The sequence below is a fragment of the Bubalus kerabau genome, chromosome 22, assembly GCF_029407905.1.
Source record: "Bubalus kerabau isolate K-KA32 ecotype Philippines breed swamp buffalo chromosome 22, PCC_UOA_SB_1v2, whole genome shotgun sequence".
Taxonomy (NCBI): domain Eukaryota; kingdom Metazoa; phylum Chordata; class Mammalia; order Artiodactyla; family Bovidae; genus Bubalus; species Bubalus kerabau.
The window spans coordinates 17,727,283-17,749,737 of NC_073645.1; the positions used below are offsets into that span (position 1 = coordinate 17,727,283).

Here is a 22,455-nt window from a genome sequence, read left to right on the forward strand (position 1 = left end):
TGGCTTCCCACATATTGGAAGTCACAGGTTCAGAATTCAAGTCCCGCTGCAACGATGACAGCGATGATGGCGATGACAGACCATCCCCATGTATCAGACCCCGTGCTGAGCACTTTAAATACATTATTGTCTCTCATTCACTCCACAACTTTACGTGTGGGACTTCCCTGGTGGTCAGGTGGCTCTATGCTCCCAGTGCAGGGGACCTGGGTTCCATCACTGGTCAGGGCACTAGACCCTGCCTGCTGCAACTAGAGATCCCAAGGGCCACAACTAAGACGTGGCTCAGCCAAATAAATGAATTAAATATATATTTTTAAAAACCAACTTTATATGGTACGCAGTATTAAATACACTCCCCATTTTACTGGGGAGTAAAACTGGCCTAGAAAGCTGAAATAGCTAGCGCATGTTCACGTGGCTGGCCAAGTGCAGAGCCAGCCCTGGAGTCCCTCAGCTACTGCTCCAGAGCTGGGACTGGGCAGGGAGCCGGCCTTGGCCAGGCCTCCCCCACCTTCCTGGGCCTCCTTCCAGCTCTGCTTTCATCCTTTCTAGGCACCTCTCCCAAGGCACCCCCGTCATGCACAGGTGGGTTGCCAAAACTTATATAAACTTCCAAGCTGGAGGAAACCCCTCTCAGGGAGAGAAGCATCTACCCTCCCACTTTCCATCCCCTCTCCGTGTCCTACCAAGGCTTCCCGGAGGAGGGCAGGGAAGCTTGGTCAGCAGTAGGAGCTCCTCCCTAGGCCCCTCAAGACATCACTCTTGCAACAACCTGCCCTCCTCTCACTAGTTGCTCCTTAGACCAATTCTGGCACCTGGAATGGTTCCTCCTCCCTAAAAGAATACCAGTTATCTGTATTACACAGTTCAATTGGTGTCTCATCTCGGTGGGTGTTTTAATTGAATGGGGAATTCAAGTCTGAGCTTTAAATGCCATACAAAAAGAAAAAGTTACTGTCTTTTCAGAATGCCCATTGTCATTTGTCCTTAGAACAGCCCCCTCACCCTCCGCTGTGGTCCTTTTTCCACTTGAACTGACAAACTGAACTGCCAGATAAATACAGCTGTGAAGTGAAGTTATGGCAATGCTTTCTTTCCCTCATTCATTTGCCCTCCCAGCTTAACCAAGTCAGACATGAAAGATTGCTCACCCTTTCATATCTACAGAGTACAGAGCCAGGGGCTGATCAAGCCATCTTGATAGTTGGATACATTTGATAGTGAAATGGAGGGAGGGAAGGATCCTGTTTCCCCACAAAAGAAAGAAAGTGTAGTCTTTCAGTCCTGTCTGACTCTTTGAGACCCCATGGACTTTAGCCCGCCAGGCTCCTCTATCCATGGAATTCTGCAGGCAAGAATACTGGAGTGGGTTCCCATTTCCTTCTCCAGGGGATTTTCCCAACCCAGGGATCGAACCTGGGTCTCCCGCATTGCAGGCAGATTCTTTACCATCTGAGCCATGCCTACAGGGATCAGTTTAACTAAATATCTGCCAGAGGTTCACCCCACACAGAGTGGTGGACCTGCCACTCATTGTCCTTGTGACCCCTCAGGACCTCAGTCTCCCCATGCGGGGATTGCAGCTGAGAACCCTGAGGTCCTAGAAAGTTCTCAGGGTCTTTACTTTATCGCTACCAAACGCATCACTTACAAGTCAGAGAACTTAAGGTGTAGGTGATTGTTTGATTAAAAACCATCTTCTATAACCATTTTTGCCACATAATTATTCCACAGAGCAAGTTACCACTGTGCACTTGAAGCAGGATTCAGTTTACAAAAATCTGACTTGCAGCCAACTTTTCAGTGACACTTTTACTGTTTCAAGTGGGGCTTGCCCCCTGCGTCACGGTTTCTAAAATCACTGTGATAAACTCCCCCTCTCCATGGAGCCTGGACAGGGAAGCAAGAGTAAGATGCATTCCAAAATCATTACTTCTTGTGGACTGGGTTCTTTCTTTTCTTGTTTTGTGGAAAGTAAAAAAAACAAAAAACCATATTTACATGTGCTCCTTCACCACCACCACTCCCCCACCTCCTCCCCACCCCCACCTCCAAACTGGTTTAATGAAAGCAACCTACAGGTCCTTTAGAAACACAAACCAGATTCTATCCTGTCTGCCTAGAACTCTGCAGAGGCACCCTCGGTCCTCTGGGTGGTGGCCAGGCCTTCGCAGATGCTGTCTGCTCACCTGGGATGCTCCCGCCAACCCTCTCCATCATGCCCCTTACCTTGCAAGTCAGCTCCATCATTGCCTCGGGAATTGTCCCTGACCTCCTTCATGATAACTGTGAGGAGCCGTTTGGAATTTTTTGGGATGAGCATGTGTCGACCATGGGGAGCCTCCGTGCTCTGGCTGTTCATGAGGGCATGCTGGTTGTACATGGTGGTCTGCACGGTGCTATCCAGGCACTGGATTCCCTCATGAATCTCTCCCTTCGTGGAGCCTGCAGTCTTCTGGGTAAACAGACAGCAATCAAATAGGGGAATGACCATGACTGCCACCGCCCTCCCTTCACAGAGCTTACAGAGAAGTAAATGAGGGGTTTGTGCTCTCTACGATGAGAAGGAAAGGGTGGACTGTCAGTGACTTAAGCTCTGTGTAGGGGGAGTTTAGGTCATGATTGCACCTTGGCTTACACAGTCCATGTACTCCTTTCAGTCTGAAAAGCTGAGAGAAAAAGGACGGTGGACCGACATCCCTGGCCAGCTATGCCAGCTTAAGGGATGGTTGCCCACCACGTGGAAAGAGGCCCAAGCATCTATTTCTTACCCTAAGTGCCTCCCCGGGCACATAGATAATACCTCTCTGCCCCAGAGCCTGGGCTCTTGTTTAAATGAATTTCCTTCTCCAAGGGTGCATCCTCTTTCCCATCACGTGGGACAGTGGCATCCTATAATTTGGATTTAATGTTTGTAATATATATGGAACATCTGTAGTGTCACGTCCATTGTACAGATCCAGAGACACCATCAGCTAGTTCACAGCAGAATCAGACCCTCAAAAGCCTGGTCTTTGGCTCGTAGGCTGGCATTTTTCCCACCCCTGTCTCAGCCTCCCAGGCTCAGCCAGACCTTTTCCAGAGCCCTGGAAGCCCAAGTCGGCTGCCTCCTGCTGGCAGGGACTTCCTTCCAGGCTTCTGGTTCTAGTGCTGAAGAAGGGGGAGTGTGAGGTGAAGAGGGGGTGTTAAGACACAGAGGCAGTCAGTGCTTCCGTCTCCCTCCTTCACACGGGAGAAGGGAACGGCTCACACATGGGGGAGGGTGGATATGAAAATCAATAATTTATGACAGTGAAGTGTCAGAAAAGTATTTACTCACATTCATTCCCTGAAAGTCACATTCTCCATGTGTTGTTTGTCTTTCAGCGACGGCATCAGTCAGGTGGACTCAGCAAGAAATACCAAGGTTTTTAGCCAAAGGTTGCAGAGGGAGAGTTTCATTTCACTTCATTTTTCCAGCCAGGGCTGGCTCCGAAGCTGGTTTTTCTTACTAGGTTGTTTGCCACACGGAAAAGCAAATTCCCAGAGGTTTCCGAGATTGCTGAGATCCCAGGCAAGATGACTGCTCCCACCCACCCGCCCACCCACCCACTAATAAGACATAATGCCGTCCTATTTTTGGTAACAATTAAAGGGCCTCCCGGTGCAAGCAGAAAGCTGTTTATTCTCTGTTACATCACTTCGCTTTGCCTTCGAAGGCTGGTCTGTGCTCTGTGCTTTCGTGGTGATGCAAGTCTGCTCTCTCCTCCAGCCGTTGGGTCCCTCCCATCTCGCAGCACCTCACAGGTCTCTTCCCCAGCAGTGCCTCGCTGGAGCCAGGAGCGGCTCACGAATCAGCTGCAGGTCCCTGTTTTGAAAAGCAGAGAGACAGAGGCAAAGGAAAAGGGTGGACTCTTATGTGACCTGATCTTAGAGCAAGACAATCACCATCTGAATTCCAGAAGCCCTGTTCATGTTTGGGGATATTTTTTCGACTGCATGGAATCAGAGAGAAGCCAAAGGATGGGAAATGCCTGCATCCCCCTGAAAAGAATTGCTTATTGCCTATGTCTCTTATCTGCGCTTCTGCTGACTGAGGGGAAGAAACCAGCAAAGCCAAAATGCCCTGCCGTGTGTACTTGTACCAAAGATAATGCCTTATGTGAGAATGCCAGATCCATTCCACGCACCGTTCCTCCTGACGTTATCTCATTGTAAGGCCCGTAAGCATTTTGATATCTAATTTACGATTTAAAAATTCCAGCCGATGTATTTGGGTCTTTGTATGTATTGGTAAAAGGGCATGGGGAGAGAGATTCCTCTTGCACGCCTGGCTGTTTGACAGAGCTAACAGTCTGCTGCATTTAGAAATTTTGATTCTTATTAGCTGCTACAGAACATGCTTAGATATCTTCCACTCCCCGAACATTATTATGAGAAACCTGCAGCAGATTCATGCCTCCTACTTCAGCTGGCAAGGCACAGTATCATACTTCATGAAATAGTGTCAAATAATGACTGTTTTGCTAAACCGGATTAACATAAGGTTTGTTCTGTGTTCTGTGTGTGTGTCTCTTTGTTGTTTTGTTTTGTTTTCTTTCAGATCCTTTGTGAGATCTGGTTTTACTGAAATCTCCGAAGGGAGTTTTTTATTCACACCATCGCTGCAGCTCTTGTGAGAAATATTTATATCATGACTATTTTTAATATAGCATATATTTAGATAAGCCCTCTAGTAAAATTATCTCAATATTAATTTTGTCAAATGTGATTATATTTCTGGAGAGGAAAAGAATTATCAGTAAAGTGAGAGGTAGATGGGCTTGTTTGCGACCTGACACCAGCGTGCAGGTTGATGCTTGCAATGGTAAATTTGCTAACCTGTAATGCCGGCTACTCTCATGGCTATTTGTGAAGTTGTTGGAATGTTGTAACAGTGATCCTCACTTCAGTCTCCCCTTTTACTTTCATTTTTGACTTGGGAACTTTGGTTATTTTACCCTGGAGTTTCCGAATTAGTCAATACAGAACCCAGCATAACATATGCGCTCAAGATGTTGTCCTGGGGGACCTGGGGCGGCTGCTACTCTGTATGATTTACCATGTGGGGAAGAAAAATCTCAGTTCTTTCTAGGTAATTCCTTAAAATATTCATTCTTGAGTGACTGCTTTCTAATCTCACCTGATTTATAACTCGTCTCCTTATAAGGAGGGAAAGAAAATATTAATATAGGATAGTGCAAAGGATTAGTCTTTGCTGTGTGCTTTGAGATAGCCATGAGGGAACCACATATTCAATCTATGTCTGAAAAGAGTAAAAAAATAATATTTGACTAAGAAATCAGATCTTTCCACAGGCATAATGTAACACGGATAACTTGTTCTCATATGTAATGTTTGGCAGTTGGAGTGCTAGTTCTCAGAGCAGGACCACACAGGGGACAAGAGGTCCCCTGGTGCTCAGGTGTCAGGCCACAGAGTGGCTTGTCATTACCAGTTCCAGGGGGGGAAATCAGCCAGTTGTCCATCAACTGAGTTGTGGTTATCTTAACTGCATGATCCAGGACTCAAGTTTTTTTGCTTGTTTGTTTTGTTTTAGGGTTTTTGTTTTCTTACCTTACTTGGCCATTTTGGCTATTGGAAGTTTTACATACAGAGAGGCAAATTGCATGGATTTGAAATGAGAGAGACCTGTATGTAAATCTCACTCCACCACTCCCTAGAAGCTAGACATGTAATTGTGTGCAAATGACTAAATCTCTCTGAGCCTCAGTCTTCTCATCTGTAAAATGGAGGTGATGACACTTTGAAAGGTTGTCATCAGAAATAAATGAGATTTAAGTAGACAAAATGCTTGGCGTAGGATATGACAAGTGGTTACACATTTTATAAATGGTAGGGTTTTAACTTTTTACATGAAGCTAAAAAAGCTAGAAAAATCACTTAATCTATTGTTTTGTCTATATGAAATCCCCAAACTGATTTGACTATTCCATTTTGCAAACCTGATCAAGTGTTTTGACATTATGTAATAATGTTGACTAATATCCTTCTTCTAGCTAATGTCTTTGAATGATTAACAATTGAGTAGAATATTCCTAAGTGATTATCTGTTTGACTGACAGCTAATAGTTGATTAGGGCAATGAACAAATTAGTTTGTTTAGTACATCAAACAAATTCAAAAAAGAGGCAAAGTCGTCAATGCCGGGATCCTTTCATAGGATAAGAACTGGTTGTATGTGAGAAGGTGATTGATTGTGACTGTGTTATTATTTGTCAAATACGCAAATGGCTCATTTGAAAAGCATCCTCTCCCCAGGATAATTAATTAGATCAGTTCAAGAAGTGTCGTTTGACACACACTACTGACAACGCCGGACGGTTGTTAGTGGTGACACGGAACACCTGGATTGATCGACCTCATCAGTTACCACCTTTCCACTTTGTTTCCGCTGGGTGGACCCGGCCTCAGCAAGCACAGATGCTGGACAATGTTATAGAAATAGTTACCGGCTGCTGCAGGGTAATGCGATTACACGTATTTAGAATCACAGAGGGAAGCCAAGGAACTGGTTTTTAAATAGCCCGCACCGAGTGTGTGTGCCATGCCCCTGCGTTCCATGCTCCAAGTTCCTATGGAACATTCCAACCCTTATTTCTAAAAGCAGTTCAGGTTTCAGAAATAACAAAAGGGCGAGTACTTTTTGCCCTGGATGTCCTTACTTAACTCACATTGGCTAAACTCAACACGGCAGGGGTCAAAGTTTATCTCTAATCTCCAGGATTCTGTTTCCTAAAGATTTTGCTCCCCATTCTTCCTGTCCAATGTTCTCTGTTTCCTCCTGTCCTTGGGAAACGGTCTAATAAGTGCATTTTCACTGAGGACGAAATAAATGAAAAGGCTCCAAGTATGAATAATGCCATAATCATAACAGTGGAGGGAATGCATGCTTCGCAGACACAAAGAGTTCTTCTGTGGGACGGGGCCATCCAGTGCCCTGAAAACTCCCCACTGGAACATGGAGACCCAGGGGTCTGATTTGCCTTTGCATGACCTTTGTCATCAGACCAGACCTGGATCCCACCAGCCATTGCTTGGGGTTTGCACTGCATTCTAATAGCATTTGTGACTGCAGATTACCAAACAGACCTGTCATAGTTTGTGAAGAGATAAGCTTCTGAATCAATTCTGCTCCATTGATATCCAAAGACTGTTGGTTTCTTGCTCAGTTGTGGAAAAAGAAAAGACCCATTCCCATCACCCACCCTAAAAATCTGATAATTTCATTATGGCCCCAAATGCTTTTTCAGACCTTCTGCAGAAGTCATGATGAAAAGTACTTTGTGAAATGTCAGCCTGGGGTACTGAGGGAAACAGACTCAATGCCTCCTTAAGTTACATGTTCTGGGGGAGAAGATCCTGGTAGGCCGTGGCTGGCAATGTGTGTCAGAGAACAAGAAAAACAAAAGCCCACACTCTGTAGAGAGGAGAGAAAGAATAAAATTATCCAATGAAATTTCATCAGATTAATTATATGAGCCTTTTTTAAAAAAACACCTATGGTTTTAAACAACAGCAAAAAAAAAAAAAAAATCTTTCCCCAGCAAATGTAATTCCATTCATGTTTTCCATAGGCCTGCTGTGAAACTTAACCAATGGGAATGATTATTCATTCTACTTTGCTTTCAGTGAGAGGGAGTGGTACTTGTAGTGAATGGAATTTACAGAAATGTGTTTTCACACTGGACAGCCCTGTTCTCAACCACAGACTAAAATCCCCAATGATATGGGCTCATTACAGAAGTAAAATTCAAATTTAAAAGTATAAAATGTGAACACATTGCCATTTGTTCATAAAATTTTTAATAAACTAAAGCTATCTAATAGAACTCTTCAGAGAGTTCTATTTGCAGGGAGTAACAGGGTTCAGTTAGTATCATGCACACACACAAAATCTTTATATAAGAAATCAGGGTAGCTGGAAAATATTCTATTTATTCCAATGAAGTCTGATCTTGTTTGAAGCAATAGAACTGATCCCTCTGTGGGGGGGGGGGGGGAGAATAAAATCATTTCTTTTATTAATCAACACATAAATATATAGTTCATAAGAAATCAAAACCCAAAAAACCTAATAGTAAACAGCATGAACAAGACAAATAATAAGTCCATCCTTACTATAATTTTATCAGTTAGTTCTTAAAAATATTATTTGTCCAGGGAAAAATGTCCATAGCCTATATCACCTTCACAGTGATTGGCCTCTTTATCTATTTCTCTTTACATGACAAGTGTTAAGAAACATTTCATGACCTTCAATGATTACTCAAGCCAAACCTATCAGCTAAGAGGGCTTCTAGAGGAATCACTGCTTGTGGATGAGTATGTTTTGGTTTGTGCCCAGGTGATGGCCTACAATGGACCAAGAAGTAAAAATTTCAATCATCGGGGCTGTTTTGTCTACAGTCTGACCAGTGACCCATAGCTCTGATTTTTAACTTCTTACTGAATTGTTGTGACTGTGCACGCAGCCCCGTATAACAAATGTTTTCTCTGAAAGTGTATTTCATCCTCTCAGTTATTCAACCAGGAAAGTTGGAGTTACCTCTTCAGGTCCACTTTCAACAGGAAAAGCCCCCCATCAAACTGCATAAGAATCTGCCATCTCCTCTGGACCCCAGGACCATGATCCTAACTGAGGCCGCAGTCACTGTTCCACAGGCTGCTGGGGGAGGTTTGACACTGGTCCCCCTGCTTCTGGACCCCCTTCCTCCCCACCTCCATTAGCATTACCTTCCTGAAGTGCAGATCTCACCCTGATACCCTCATGCTTGGAAGCCTTTAAAGGCTCCCTAGAAACAGAGAAACATCTGAACATCTGAGTTCGTATAAACAGAATTTGGCTATTTGTCTAGGGTCATCTGTCATAGTAGCAATAGCACACACACACACACGTGCACACACACACACACTCACCACAAGCCCCATCCATGCCAGCCTGAAGTACCTCATTCCCTGACCTCTATTTTCTCAAGTTCTACAGACTTTTCTGATGTTTCTAATTCTTCCCATCATTTTTAGAGCTATTTGTACCTGCCCTTGTCTCTAACAGAGGGTTCTCAATAGCCATGGTCCTAGAAAGGATGTTATAAGCTTAGATTAAGATTTTGCTTATTATGTATTTGTTGAATTCAATTCATATTTTCATAGATTTTATACTAGAGACTTCTGTCTTCCTATCAGTAGTTTCAGTCATGTTCACACTTCCTTTTGTTTGATATATGCAATCAGATTTCACACGAGCCAATAGTGTGGAGGTCTGGAATGTGGGCTGAACCAAAAGAAAGTGTGAAGAGGTATTTGCTCATGACCTTATGATGTCAAACTTCTTCAACAGATGTTTCCAGTGTACCAGAACTTAAAAGACAAAGCATCCAGAATCTTTCTTTAGACCCACTGCCTGGATCCCTTTTGTCTCCCTCTGATTTCCTCTAGGTCTTTGACAAGCACAGACTCTTATTTGCCACCCTGGTTGTCTCTCAGGTTGGACTAGCCTCTCTCCTGTGAAAGGTCAAACTCCTCTTTTATCTGGACATCCAAAGAAAGATGCTGATTAAGCATTATTAAGATGGAAACCAAATTTGTGAACACAAAGATAGTTTCCTTTTTATTTACAGTGGCTTAGCTAAAACAAGTGTTTATTCATTGTATAGCTGCAAGCAGTAACAAAATGAAAGCAGAAGCCTCCCATTTCAGCACAAGCTGTTTGGGATTCTCCTGTGCTGCAGGCACCGCACTGGGCTTTGTGGGAGATACACAGATTAGTGACAGGTCTCCCTTCCTGCTTTGACATGGCAGCTCCAAGTTGGAGGTGAGCCCTAAGAGGTAAACTCTATTTTGCCTGTATTCAAAGATATGATAAAGAAGTCTTGATAAGCTCTCTCATTTTGTTCAAAACGGTTGATTGGTGATGATGGTGACTCTTGCCCACTGTTGAGCTTAAGGCTGAGAGAGGCTACATTACCTGCATCTATTAATACAAAGTGGGCCATAATCATAGTACCTGTTATACAGGATTATAGCCAGGATTAAATGAAATAATACATGTAAAGCACTTGAAACAGTTCCTATAACTCAATAAACATTAGCTTTTATTATTTGTTCTGAAAATCACTTTAATTTGAATGACCATAACATCAGATTAGCATCTGATTGTGTAGGCTGGGTTTGCCTACAATGCTAGCTTTAAAATTTCATTGTTCTACACATAGGTCTGCATCAGAACTTGCTAAGAAATCTTTCTTCAAATACTTCTCACAAGACAGGTGAACTGTTTGCCCTTCTGAGGATGGGAGGGGAAAGAGGAAGCAGAATCCTCTCACTCATGAAAAAAACAACTGGCACCATATTTTGTAAACATGTCAGGTTTTATTAAAAATAATTAACACTGGCCAGTCTTAAGATGAGTAGTTCTGTGATAAGATGGAGAGAAACCTGAAGTAGAGATCAGGAGACATGAGACATGGTTTTGAAATACAGTTCAGACAGTAATGGACTGTGTGACCAAGTATCCCTGGATTTCAGATTTTATATGTGTAAAATACCAGAGATAGATTAAAACATGGTTCTCAAACTCAAATGCCCAATGGGGGTTGGGATGATAAGGTAAATGAAAGAAACAGTTGAGTATAAGACAATAGGGAGTGGTAGTGACGGGGGTTAAACCAGAGAAGACATGTCTTACCTAAAAATGAATCTTCAGTTCCAACTGATTATTGCTGATGAGAATGTGCTACATGAAGATGGGTCATATTTTTTTTAATTTTCAGAAGAAGGCAGAAATCTGGAGGTAGATTTTTAAACAGAATAAAGACCAAACAAAACACACATAACTGGCATTTTTGAGACCTTCATGTTCAATTAACTTACGTTTCTTTCTGCTTAAAAATGCTATTGTATTCTGTTCTACAAACAGGGTACTTTAATATAATACAGAAAATGACCTTGTTAAGGAAATGGAAAAATTTATTGTATCAGTTCTAACAAACCACTAAATTAGATTGTTTAATGAAAGAGCTTCACATTATGAAATTGGCTATTACAAAACTATTAGTAGAATAATAATGTAGTTCCCAATTTCCCAAGCAGGTCCACTGGGACTTTATCAGGACCCCCTGTGGTGGTTGATGATAAAACAGTGTTTCAATATCCCTCCCACAGGGCAAGGACTGGAAAGGAATTGTTGAGGCCATTTAAATGGCAAGATGACAGGTGTTTACCTGTGTAAAATGTGATTAAAAAGCAATGAGCCTTTATGGGGGACTTCCCTGGCAGGCCAGTGGTCAAGACTTCACCTTCCAATGCAGGGGGTGCAGGTTCTATCCCTGGTGAGGGAGCTAAGATCCCACATGCATCTTATGGGATAAAACCAAAACATAAAATAGAAGCAAATTGTAACAAATTCAGTAAAGATGTTAAAAATGGTCCACATAAAAGAAAATCTTAAAAAAAAAACAAAACCCGAGCCTTTAAAAAATAAACAGACTAGAATTTATATATACAAGTAACTCTTGACTTTCAGAGAATTCCTTACAGGAGATCAGAGATTCCTCCTAACTTTGCTTCTATAGCTAAACATTTCTAGATCTTTGAGAATTGTCTTCATTGTCAGTTTACAAGTCATACAATAAAATCAGACAAAGTTTTGTTAGGGGACATTTGTCACTTGTATTGCTTGGTGCTAAGCACTTTATCGGTCTCATTTTTTATTCATTATCACAGTAACCCTGTGAGGAAGTATGATTATGTCCATTTTGCAGATGAAGCACTGAGTCATAGAAGAATTAGGTAACCTCTGTGATGTCACACCCCTCATAAGAGGTAAAGTCGGAGCTTAAATCCACATCCTCATTTTTAACTACATCTGTCTACTTCCTCTTGAACATGAATAACTGGGCTTAACTTCGTACAGTTTTGTTCCCCAAATCAAACCCCCTCTCAGAGGGTCAACTTTTGCCATTAATGAGGATATTCGGAGGACTGTGTCCTGATCCCTGGAGACAATCACTGAAAAAGAGTTTCAAAAGCCCTTTGAAAGGGTGGCAGCGTTGCTGGCAAGAACATCGAGTATCCCTAGGATTCAGCTCTTATTGGTATGTGTAGGCTCTAGTCTCCCAGCTTTAAAAAAGAGAGGGACAGAGACACAGAAAAGGGCAAATGACAAAGAACTTATATACTTTAAAGTTATACCTTAGACCAATGTTTTCTCATCTTGTGTCCTGTGGAACATGTGTCCTGAAAAAAAAAAAAGTTCTGTGCTCAAATAAATTTGGGAAACTGCCCTTTCTATTCATGCTTGGCTACTCTCAATGTACCTTGGCTTAGAAAACCTCTGGAATTTCTTTTTGTTGTTTTCTTTTTCTTAACCTCCAATAGGATACTGGGTGTTCATTTTATTTATTAGCTTAATTATGAATACCTTACCTTGCTCTCAAGAGGCTTGCTAGCAGAACTTAGGCAGGTAGAAAGAATCTCATCTTAAAGGATACATTAAACCATCTGTCTCCATATAAGGAGTGACTCAGACAGCTTTGTTAGTGTGGATTCATTGAGTGCGATTTTCTTTGAATGTGCCTCACTGCCAAGCTCTCCACCTGATCAAGCAGCGTGTGTGGCACACACGGCTTCTTTGGGGACCTCCCAGTGGATGTTTCATCCTTCAGAGTAAGTGCAATTCTCACTTGCAGCCCGTTCAACAGGAAAAAGCCCCTTAAGCTTGAATTTATGCTCTCACTATTTTTGTTTTAAGAGGGCTTCCTCAAGCTATTTTTCAGATGGCTAATCCAGCATTTTCCTGGGTATATTCATTGTAGTTAAACTCAATGATAAAAGGGTCCCATTATCAATAAGATAGGGAAACTGTGTATTTAAATCCCTTTTGAAGAGTCTCAGTTTACTTATGGATAGGAAGATTCCTGGAATTAGGAACCTCAGTTAACTTCACTTACCCAATTTACATGAATTTGTTTGATTTTTTTCCTCTCTTGCTGTTCATGTAAAACCTCCCAATCGCATGAAGGCCTTGTGTTCCCCACATTCTGGGAACTACAAGGCAAGGCTAATCTAGATTTGTAGCAGATCTGGGATCTGCTGGGACTAAAAAGAGGAAGCAAAGCCTTGCCCCTAAGCATTACGACTGAGCACAGAATCCCAGCTCTGCCAACTACAAGCTTCAAAGTACTTTACCGCTCGCACCTCTGGTTTCTTTGTATTTTAGATGGAGACTATAAAGCGTATATTATAGTGTTCACTGGAGGATTTAAATGAGTTCCTAGTAGCAATCTGATAAAGATGAGGTTTGGCATATAATAGTCTTTAATTGGTACCCCACTCCAATACTCTTGCCTGGAAAATCCCATGGATGGAGGAGCCTGGTAGGCTGCAGTCCATGGGGTCGCTAAGAGTCGGATAGGACTGAGCGACTTCACTTTCACTTTTCACTTTCATGCATTGGGGAAGGAAATGGCAGCCCACTCCAGTGTTCTTGCCTGGAGAATCCCAGGGACAGGGGAGCCTGGTGGGCTGCCGTCTATGGGGTCGCACAGAGTCGGACACGACTGAAGTGACTTAGCAGCAGCAGGCTTTAAATAAAATTGAAGTCCCTTCTTTGTTTTTTAGGAGCAGGGAAATAACAGACCAAATATATAAACTGCATCGGGAGGGTGGGCTGTGACTAGTTTTGCCAACTCTTAGAAAGGAAAAATTTGATTATTCTGGGATGAAAGGTAATGAACTATAAAACCAAAGGGGTGGGTCTATGCTCAAATCAAATCCATGCTCTAATGTGCAGGCTAAGAATATTCCCCCAGGGAATCCTTGCAAATCTAAAATCTACATTTTAAACCTGGCCCTGCTGCTGTCAAAAGTTGTGACCTTGAGTAAGTCACTCACTTTGTGGTCCTTGCTTTCCTCACCTGTAAACCGAGGAATTGAATCGCATATCTCTCTAGGCTGCACCCCACCGCCTCATATTTACATGGAGCAAAATTAAGGCTATTTTCCATCAATCCAGGTAGAAGAGGTCTACCTAAGGGTCCTCTGAGTTACACTGAAAATGTTTTCCAAGGATGAGAGTCAAAAAGAACATAACGTGCTCATATGTGATGCTTCCCATTTTAATGCTTTCCTATTTAAGAGCCTATTTAATATATTCAAATGTAAAATTATTCACGTGGCACTTAGAATGTGTGCATTCAACTGAAATGAATCATCAGCCTGTTATTAATTATTCAACCAGCCCTGTTCTTTTGAATAAAGGAGACTGTTAGTAATAACTAGAAGGTATGAATCATTTAAGCATAGGCAGTTCTAAAAAGTTGGCCAGCCCTTCCAGCTGTGCCCTCAAATCTCTAACAACTGTAATGTGCGCATCTTGCTCTCTCATTTACATGTATTGCACATATAAACACCAGGCACACATATGTATACAAAATGTGCTTGCACACACTGCCCATGGTGCCTAATTCCCTAGATGAGGCTCATAACAGTTCTCTTAGGCAGTTGGCAGTCTCACTGAACCTCAGTTTCCCTCTCTGCGTAACTAATGTTCTTCACTAGATCTAACAGCTCTTCCAGCTCTGATATTTTATGTCTGGGCTGTTTGCTGAGATACTCTTTGGCAGAAGCATTGAAGAGATGCTCTTATATATTATCTCACATAATTCTCAGAATCTTCCAGGTAGTCTTTTTGTTATTACCATTCCTCTTTTAATGGATGAAGAAATAGATTTACCTGCTTGATATACATGTACATAATAAAAGCGGCAGCTAAAAGCGTAGAACCCAGATTCTCTATTTTGTATCTAATCAATGCCATCTCTAAGCGATAGCCTGAGGCTGGCTGCTCACTCTTCATCCAGAGTAGCCCTTACAGAGCGGAGATTGTATGGGAAAGCCCCCTAAAGCATCTCCCCTCCACAGTTGAAAGAATCTGCTTTGAGCTGTGAGACAAGATGCAGACCACTTGTGGCCAGCGTCAGTTCTGACGGAGTTAAGATGTCACAGGTGACTCAAGGGAGTCTGAAGAAGTGTCATTAGAGCCAGGGGGCCAGTCTGGCTTGAGACAAGGGGAGATTTTCCCAGCAAGTTTACTCCTCCCATTCAACCCTCTGCAGATCTACCTACCCAAGACTCCCACTCCTCATGCAGAGCCCATGCCTATTCCTCCATGAATGAAGCCTGCAGCTCTACAAGCCCAGACTCACATATCTTTCTGGTTATTTGACAGCACAGAGAGCAGAAGCGATATGCTCAAGGCCACACGGAGGATTTATGGCCAAATGGGAAATAAGGCTCAGGCTTTGTGATTCCCTCTTCAGGGTGCTCCTCCCTGGTTCCTAGAAAAGGTGTGAAGCCAAGGCAGGAAACTGCTTTAGCAGCCCTTTAGTCTTGGCATCGACACATGTCCCTGCCCAATCATTTCACTCTTGTGGACCCCCAGCTGGACATTGGGCAGCCTCAGCCTTGACCTCCTAATGTAGTTAGATCCTCATTCTGTGATCCTCTGCTTCTTCCTTTTCTCCTCTACTGCTGACCTCAGCACACCAACCTCCATGCTAACCCTATCACACACTTCTCTGTTCCTTTTGAATTAAGTGCTTTTGTTCCTAGCTTTTCAACCAAGAACGTCCTAACAACCTGACGGCCTTGGTGTTCATTTATTGCTTATAAAGAGATGTGACCCACTCCTACAGACAGGTGAATGCAAGTAGTCAGAAGAGAAACTGGAGCTCAGGGTTGGCAGGCATTTTACAGATCTCATCCTCCTTAGTCCCAGGGCAATGTTAATTTTGACTCATGAAAACATTTTAAAAATATCATCAATAGGGAATTTTAAGAATATTATTCTAAATACTTGTTGAAATCAAATATGCAATTTTAAGAGACTTACTGCATGCTTTAAATAGAGGCAAAGTCATATTTCTAAAAACTTTCATTTTAAATCAGAAAGAATAAAAATATATGAATTGAGCATGAAACAATACATCTTCTAAGGAACTCAAGAGAAAATAAATAATTAGCATATAAAATAATAAATTAGGAAACAGTAGGAATAGTAAGTAAATTCAAGATTTCATCTTTGGAAAAACCCTATAAAATAGCATATTTTTGAAGGAAGTAATATGTACACTCTGTCTATCAGATCTAGTCCCTTAAATCTATTTCTCACTTCTACTGTGTGGGTCACAATATACTGTGGAAAATTCTGAAAGAGATGGGAATACCAGACCACCTGACCTACCTCTTGAGAAATCTGTACACAGCTTCCCTGGTCCCTAGAAGCAAAAGTTAGAACTGGACATGGAGCAACAGACTGGTTCCAAATAGGGAAAAGGAGTATGTCAAGGCTGTATATTGTCACTCTGCTTATTTAACTTACATGCAGAGTACATCATGAGAAACACTGGGCTGGATGAAGCACGAGCTGGAATCAAGATTGCAGGGAGACATACCAATAACCTCAGATATGCAGATGACACCACCCTTGTGGCAGAAAGTGAAAAAGAACTAAAAAGCCTCTTGATGAAAGTGAAAGAGGAGAGTGAAAAAGTTGGCTTAAAGCTTAACATTCAGAAAACTAAGATCATGGCATCCGGTCCCATCACTTCATGGGAAATAGATGGGGAAACAGTGGAAACAGTGGCTGACTTTATTTGTGGGGGCTCCAAAATCACTGCAGATGGTGACTGCAGCCATGAAATTAAAAGATGCTTACTCCTTGGAAGGAAAGTTATGACCAACCTAGATAGCATATTCAAAAGCAGAGACATTACTTTGCCAACAAAGGTCCATCTAGTCAAGGCTATGGTTTTTCCAGTGGTTATGTATGGATGTAAGAGTTGGACTGTGAAGAAAGCTGAGTGCTGAAGCATTGATGCTTTTGAACTGTGGTGTTGGAGAAGACTCTTGAGAGTCCCTTGGACTGCAAGGAGATCCAACCAGTCCATCCTAAAGGAGATCAGTCCTGTGTATTCATTGTAAGGACTGATGCTGAAGCTGAAACTCCAATATTTTGGCCACCTGATGCAAAGAACTGACTCATTTGAAGATACCCTGATGCTGGGAAAGATTGAAGGCAGGAGGAGAAGGGGACAACAGAGGATGAGATGGTTGGATGGCGTCACCGACTCCATGGAGCTGAATTTGAGTAAACTCTGGGAGTTGGTGATGGACAGGGAGGCCTGGCATACTGTGGTCCATGGGGTCGCGAAGAGTCAGACATGACTGAGCGACTGAACTGACTGAACTGAATATGTACACACAAGTGGGAAGGGCATTAATTATTCAATGACAGGCTTTGGCAAATTTGAGTAAATATCTAGGAAGGAATCAAGGCAGTGTCTCACCTCACATCATAGATAAAAGCAAGCTCCAAATAAATTAGAGCTAAAAAAGAAAAGTTATAGAGGGAGGGTTAAGTAATATTTCATTAATATCAAGGTAGGAAGAAACACTTTAGGAACTACAGCAAAGAAAGAATATGTAATAGACATTGATATATTTTGTTAGAAATGTAAAATGTCTGTATGCTAAAAATCATGATTCAAAAGGCAAATCATAATCAGTAGGGAAACATTCAGCATCAGATAAGAAAGGAAAAGAATAGGTTATATCCTTAATAAATAAAAGGTGCTTAGAAAGGAGCAAAAATTGTGAAAGGATGATTTCATAGAAAAAGAAACAACTAACTATTCGTAAGGATGTGATAATAGGCATTTCTATATTCAGAATTGAATACGTAGTGTGATACAAGTTAGTAATAAATAGAGACATAAAAACCATGTATAATCCAACAATGCCAGCTTAAAAAAATCTATCATAAGTCTACTCTAAGGAAAGAAATAAGGATACGGAAAAATACTTGCATGGGAGAGTAGTCATGGTAGTGTTATAACAGTGAAAATTGGAATCAACAACAAAAAAGTTAAATCCTGAAATATTTATAATACAAGACTTACTCATCTGTTAACATTTTATATTGCAAACTTGTCATAAGAAATTGTTCTTGAAAAAATAAGTACATGAAAAGGAGGACACAGAACAATAAAAATTATTATTCTAATTTTATAAATTTTATAAATATATACATACATATATCATATAGGTATTATGTATATTCATATCTTTGGGTAGTATGGTGACAGTCATTTTTATTGTCTTCTCTAAGTTTTTCTGAGTTTTCCAGAATTTTTACACTGAGCCTATAGTATCCTTAAGCAGAATACACCAAACTGCATTCATATTTTTTAAATTCTTTTTTTTTAACGTGGAGTATAACTGCTTGACAATGTTGTGATAGTTTAGATTTTTTAAAATTCTTGACTTAAAAAAATAGTTTTGAATCTTACCGTGACTTTTAGGATACTTATTTTGAATAATTAATTCCTTTTAAAAAAGGAATTATAATTTAATGAGATTTCTTAAATCCTCATAAGCTGAGTAGTGTTATTATAGTTGTCTGTCATAATGGGAATGCTGTGTCATTATGTGATCCGGCTCCTATACTGAGAGACCACCCAAGGTGTGGAAAGGGCAGTGGACCAGGAGTCTTGGGTCTTATGATCTTGGTCAAAGCTTTTAACAGCCCTCTGGGCCACAGTTGGCTCCTGTCAAACAGCTATTAACACCTACTCTACCACTTTCACAGACTTGTTTCAAAGCCCCAATAAGAAAATGCAGCAGCATTTTATGAAACACAGGTTATTGTGGAGGCCACAATGATGATTTAAAGAATGAGCTATTGCCTGCACGAAATTGATAGTTGATGTGTATGGTTTTAAATCTGTTTCTTGTCAAGGAAACATACCAGGTGTCGCTAGTGGTAAAGAATATACCTGCCGATGCAGGATACACAAGATATGCAGGTTTAATCCCTGGGTCGGGAAGATCCCCTAGAGTAGGACATGGCAACCCACTCCAGTATTCTTGCCTGGAAAATTCCAAAGACAGAGGAGCCTGGCAGGTTACAGTCCATGGAGTTGCAAAAGAGTCAGACACAACTGAGCAATCGATTGATCTATGAATGGTCTTAAATCTTTCTTGGTAAGAAAACATACATTCCCTTCGTTGCAGAGGAAAAGAATCCTCCCCACCCTTCCTATACTCCCTTGTTTTCATACTGAATTTATGAGACTGATGGCTAAGATACAGAAAGGTCAAGGTGCAGCCTTGTGACCACCTCCACCAACATTCTAGGGAACATTCTTGCCTTTTCCCCTTCCTAAGAAGAAAGAAAGTGTCAGAGACCTCAAATGTTCCCACAGGCCCAGGGGCAGAGGACACATTCTACATTATCCCTGAACAGACCCACAGGATGGCTGTTGGGCAAATCTATGGGGTGAGATCTCTGATTTGGAGCTCAGGGTAAGGAGTTTGTTCAGACAATACATTGATCCCCACCCACCCCTCCGTGTGCTGCCGTTGTGAGGACAGTCGTCAAATCTGAGTTACGGTATCATGGACCCTTGCTACCTGTAGTTAGGTGCATGGGACAATCTACAGCATCTCTGTGTATCAGAGCTCCTGTTCCAGCCACACCTGCTACTAGAAGCAGAGGTCCCCTTGGTCGCCACAGGTAAAGGAAGGCTACTGTAACTGACCAGAAAGTTTACCATATGCAGCCCTGGCTGCATATAAGAGACACCTGGGGAGTTTTTAAACATCCCACGTTCAAGCCACATCACAGGTATAGAATTTAACCAGATAAACCAGAATCCTTGAGGGTGAGAACATGGTAACAGTATTTATAAAGCTCTCTAGGTGATTCCAAGTGAAGCTAAGATTGAGAAGCACAGGTCTAGGATCAAACACAGATCTGGGCATCTCCCTGATCCAGCCTCACACACACAGCCCTTTGTGAGGTCTCCTCCACATTCCACTGTCTTCTGAGTGCACCCTGCACACAGAGCTGACTCAACCCTAAGGCATCTTTCCTCCTTCAGCTCCTCTGCTGGATGGTTCCATCTCTGTGATTCCAAATTCTCAAGAAGGGATTCATCTTTAGCCCAACTCACCTTTTTGAACCAGACTAGTTGGGCCATGGGATGCTGACCGACCTCAGGATCAGCTATTCTGGATGAGAAAAGGAGTCCTTCTTGTTCTAATAGTTTAAGAAAAGTGATAGAAGTCATGAGGTATAAAGCATGGCCACACGGGTCTGCCCCAGGTCTGTTGTACATCAAGATGAGGTGGGGTGACATAGTTTCCTTTAACAAGGACTATGGGATTCTTTACCATATCTGGCTCAATAACAAATTATGATATTGAAATCAAACTTTCTAAAGGAACCTATAAAAATTAAAGATGGGCATTTTACCCTCTTTATAGAACAGGATCTTTTTAAGTCTTAAGTATACACTGGATAATAAAATGGATAGCCTGTTCAACCGACTATGTTTAGAATGTATGTATAAATGTACAAATCTTTGCCCATGGAATCCTTGTCCACAGAAAATTACAATTGAATTTAGAATCTAAGGACTAACATATTCAATATTATCTTAGCCAGAGGAATTTGTTTTAGCTTTTACAAGAAAACTTTTTATTAAAATTTACATAAAGAAAAGTGTGCATATCCTAAGTGTACATCTTGAGAGTTTAAATTAAGACTTAATTTTTTAGAGCAGTTTTAGGTTCACAGCAAAATAGAAGAGAAGGCACAGAATTTCCCATAGACTCCCCACCCTGACACATGCATAGCCTCCCCATCCCCTACATCCTCCACCATGGTAGTATCTCTGTTACAACTGATGAATTTACTTGATCAGCCAGAGTCTAAACTAGGGTTCAGTCTTGGTGCTGTGCATACTATGGGTTTAGGAAAATGTATAGAGACATGTATCCATCATTATGGTATCATACAGAGTATATTCATTGCCCTAAAACTCCTCTATGCTCTGCCTATTTATCACCCCACCCCTTTCCTCATGACTTTTTATAAAGTGAACAACCCTTGTAACCAGCACCCAGGTCAAAAAACCAAGCATTATCATTACCCCAAAGACTTCCTCTGTGCCCTCTTCTCATCTCCAAGATGTAAATGTTCTCTTGACTTCTGCCAGCATAGGTTAGTTTTGCTGGGTTTTCTTCTTTATGTAAGAGCAATTATATAGGAGGTACTTTACTGCATTTTGGCTTCTTATCCTGGATTTAGGTTTATGAGATTCACCCATATTTTCGCATATCATTGTACTTTTAGCCAGAAGTTTTGATCTCTAAAAACTAGTTCGGCAAACAGCTTTCAGCCAGGAACTGTGCTCAGGACTGAGGACACAAAAATCAACAAGGATAAGTCCCTGATATAAGGAACATTAAATCTAGTAATGTAGTAATGACCAGAATTTAATGTAAAGTAAATTCCTCTTTAACAAATATTTATTCAGTGTCCACTATGGGAGAGACACTATTATAGGTGCTGCTGCTGCTGCTGCTGCTAAGTCGCTTCAGTCGTGTCCGACTCTGTGCGACCCCATAGACGGCAGCCCACCAGGCTCCCCGGTCCCTGGGATTCTCCAGGCAAGAACACTGGAGTGGGTTGCCATTTCCTCCTCCAATGGATGAAAGTGAAAAGCGAAAGTGAAGTCGCTCAGTCGTGTCCGACTCTTAGCGACCCCATGGACTGCAGCCCACCAGGCTCCTCCGTCCATGGGATTCTCCAGGCAAGAGTACTGGAGTGGGGTGTCATTGCCTTCTCCAGTTATAGGTGCTAGGGATAAGCAATGAATGAGCAGATAAAAATGTTAGCAAAAACCCTACTTTATTTTTCTGACATGTGTGGGCTAATTCTGGCCACTTATATCCATATCATACTCTGTTTTGCATCTGATTCAACATAAGGAGAATGAATGTTAGAAGTCATTTCTTGCAGTGACTTGAAGTGAGCAATTTTTAAGTCCCTGGGACAGTTTGCAAGCCAGTGAACACAGGAGGTATTTCTCTGTATCTATTTCTGCCTTATTTCATCCTCCCCCTTCTATCATTCTGCCTATACAGAATGAATAAAGAATAAAGAATTTAAAATAAATTTTATTAAATTTAATAAATTAAAAAGAATTTAATAAAATTTTAATAAATTAAAAAGAATTAAAAAATAAAAGAATAAAGAAAACTGAACACTGAAGAATTGATGCTTTTGAGCTGTGGTGCTGGAGAAGACTCTTGAGAGTCCCTTGGACTGCAAGGAGATCCAACCAGTCAATCCTAAAGGAAATCAGTCCTGGGTGTTCATTGTAAGGACTGATGCTGAAGCTGAAACTCCAATACTTTGGCCACCTGATGCGAAGAACTGACTCATTGGAAAAGCCCCTGATGCCAGGAAAGATTAAAGGCAGGAGTAGAAGGGGATGACAGAGGATGAGGCAGTTGGATGGCATCACCAACTCGATGGACATGAGTTTGGGCAAGTTCCGGAGT

General features: G+C 41.7%; 1 protein-coding gene across 2 annotated transcripts in view; it reads left to right on the forward strand.

Annotated features, from left to right (window-relative positions):
• Positions 1–3,668: 3,668 nt before the first annotated feature.
• LGI1 (leucine rich glioma inactivated 1) overlaps positions 3,669–22,455 on the forward strand; it is a 40,610-nt gene continuing 21,823 nt past the window's right edge. For both annotated transcript variants that reach the window (XM_055560617.1, XM_055560618.1), the window contains exons 1-2: positions 3,669–4,196; positions 4,586–4,657. In XM_055560617.1, the coding sequence (XP_055416592.1) occupies positions 3,982–4,196; positions 4,586–4,657 (287 nt within the window). In that variant the 5' untranslated portion in view covers positions 3,669–3,981. The remainder of the gene's footprint in view (positions 4,197–4,585; positions 4,658–22,455) is intronic.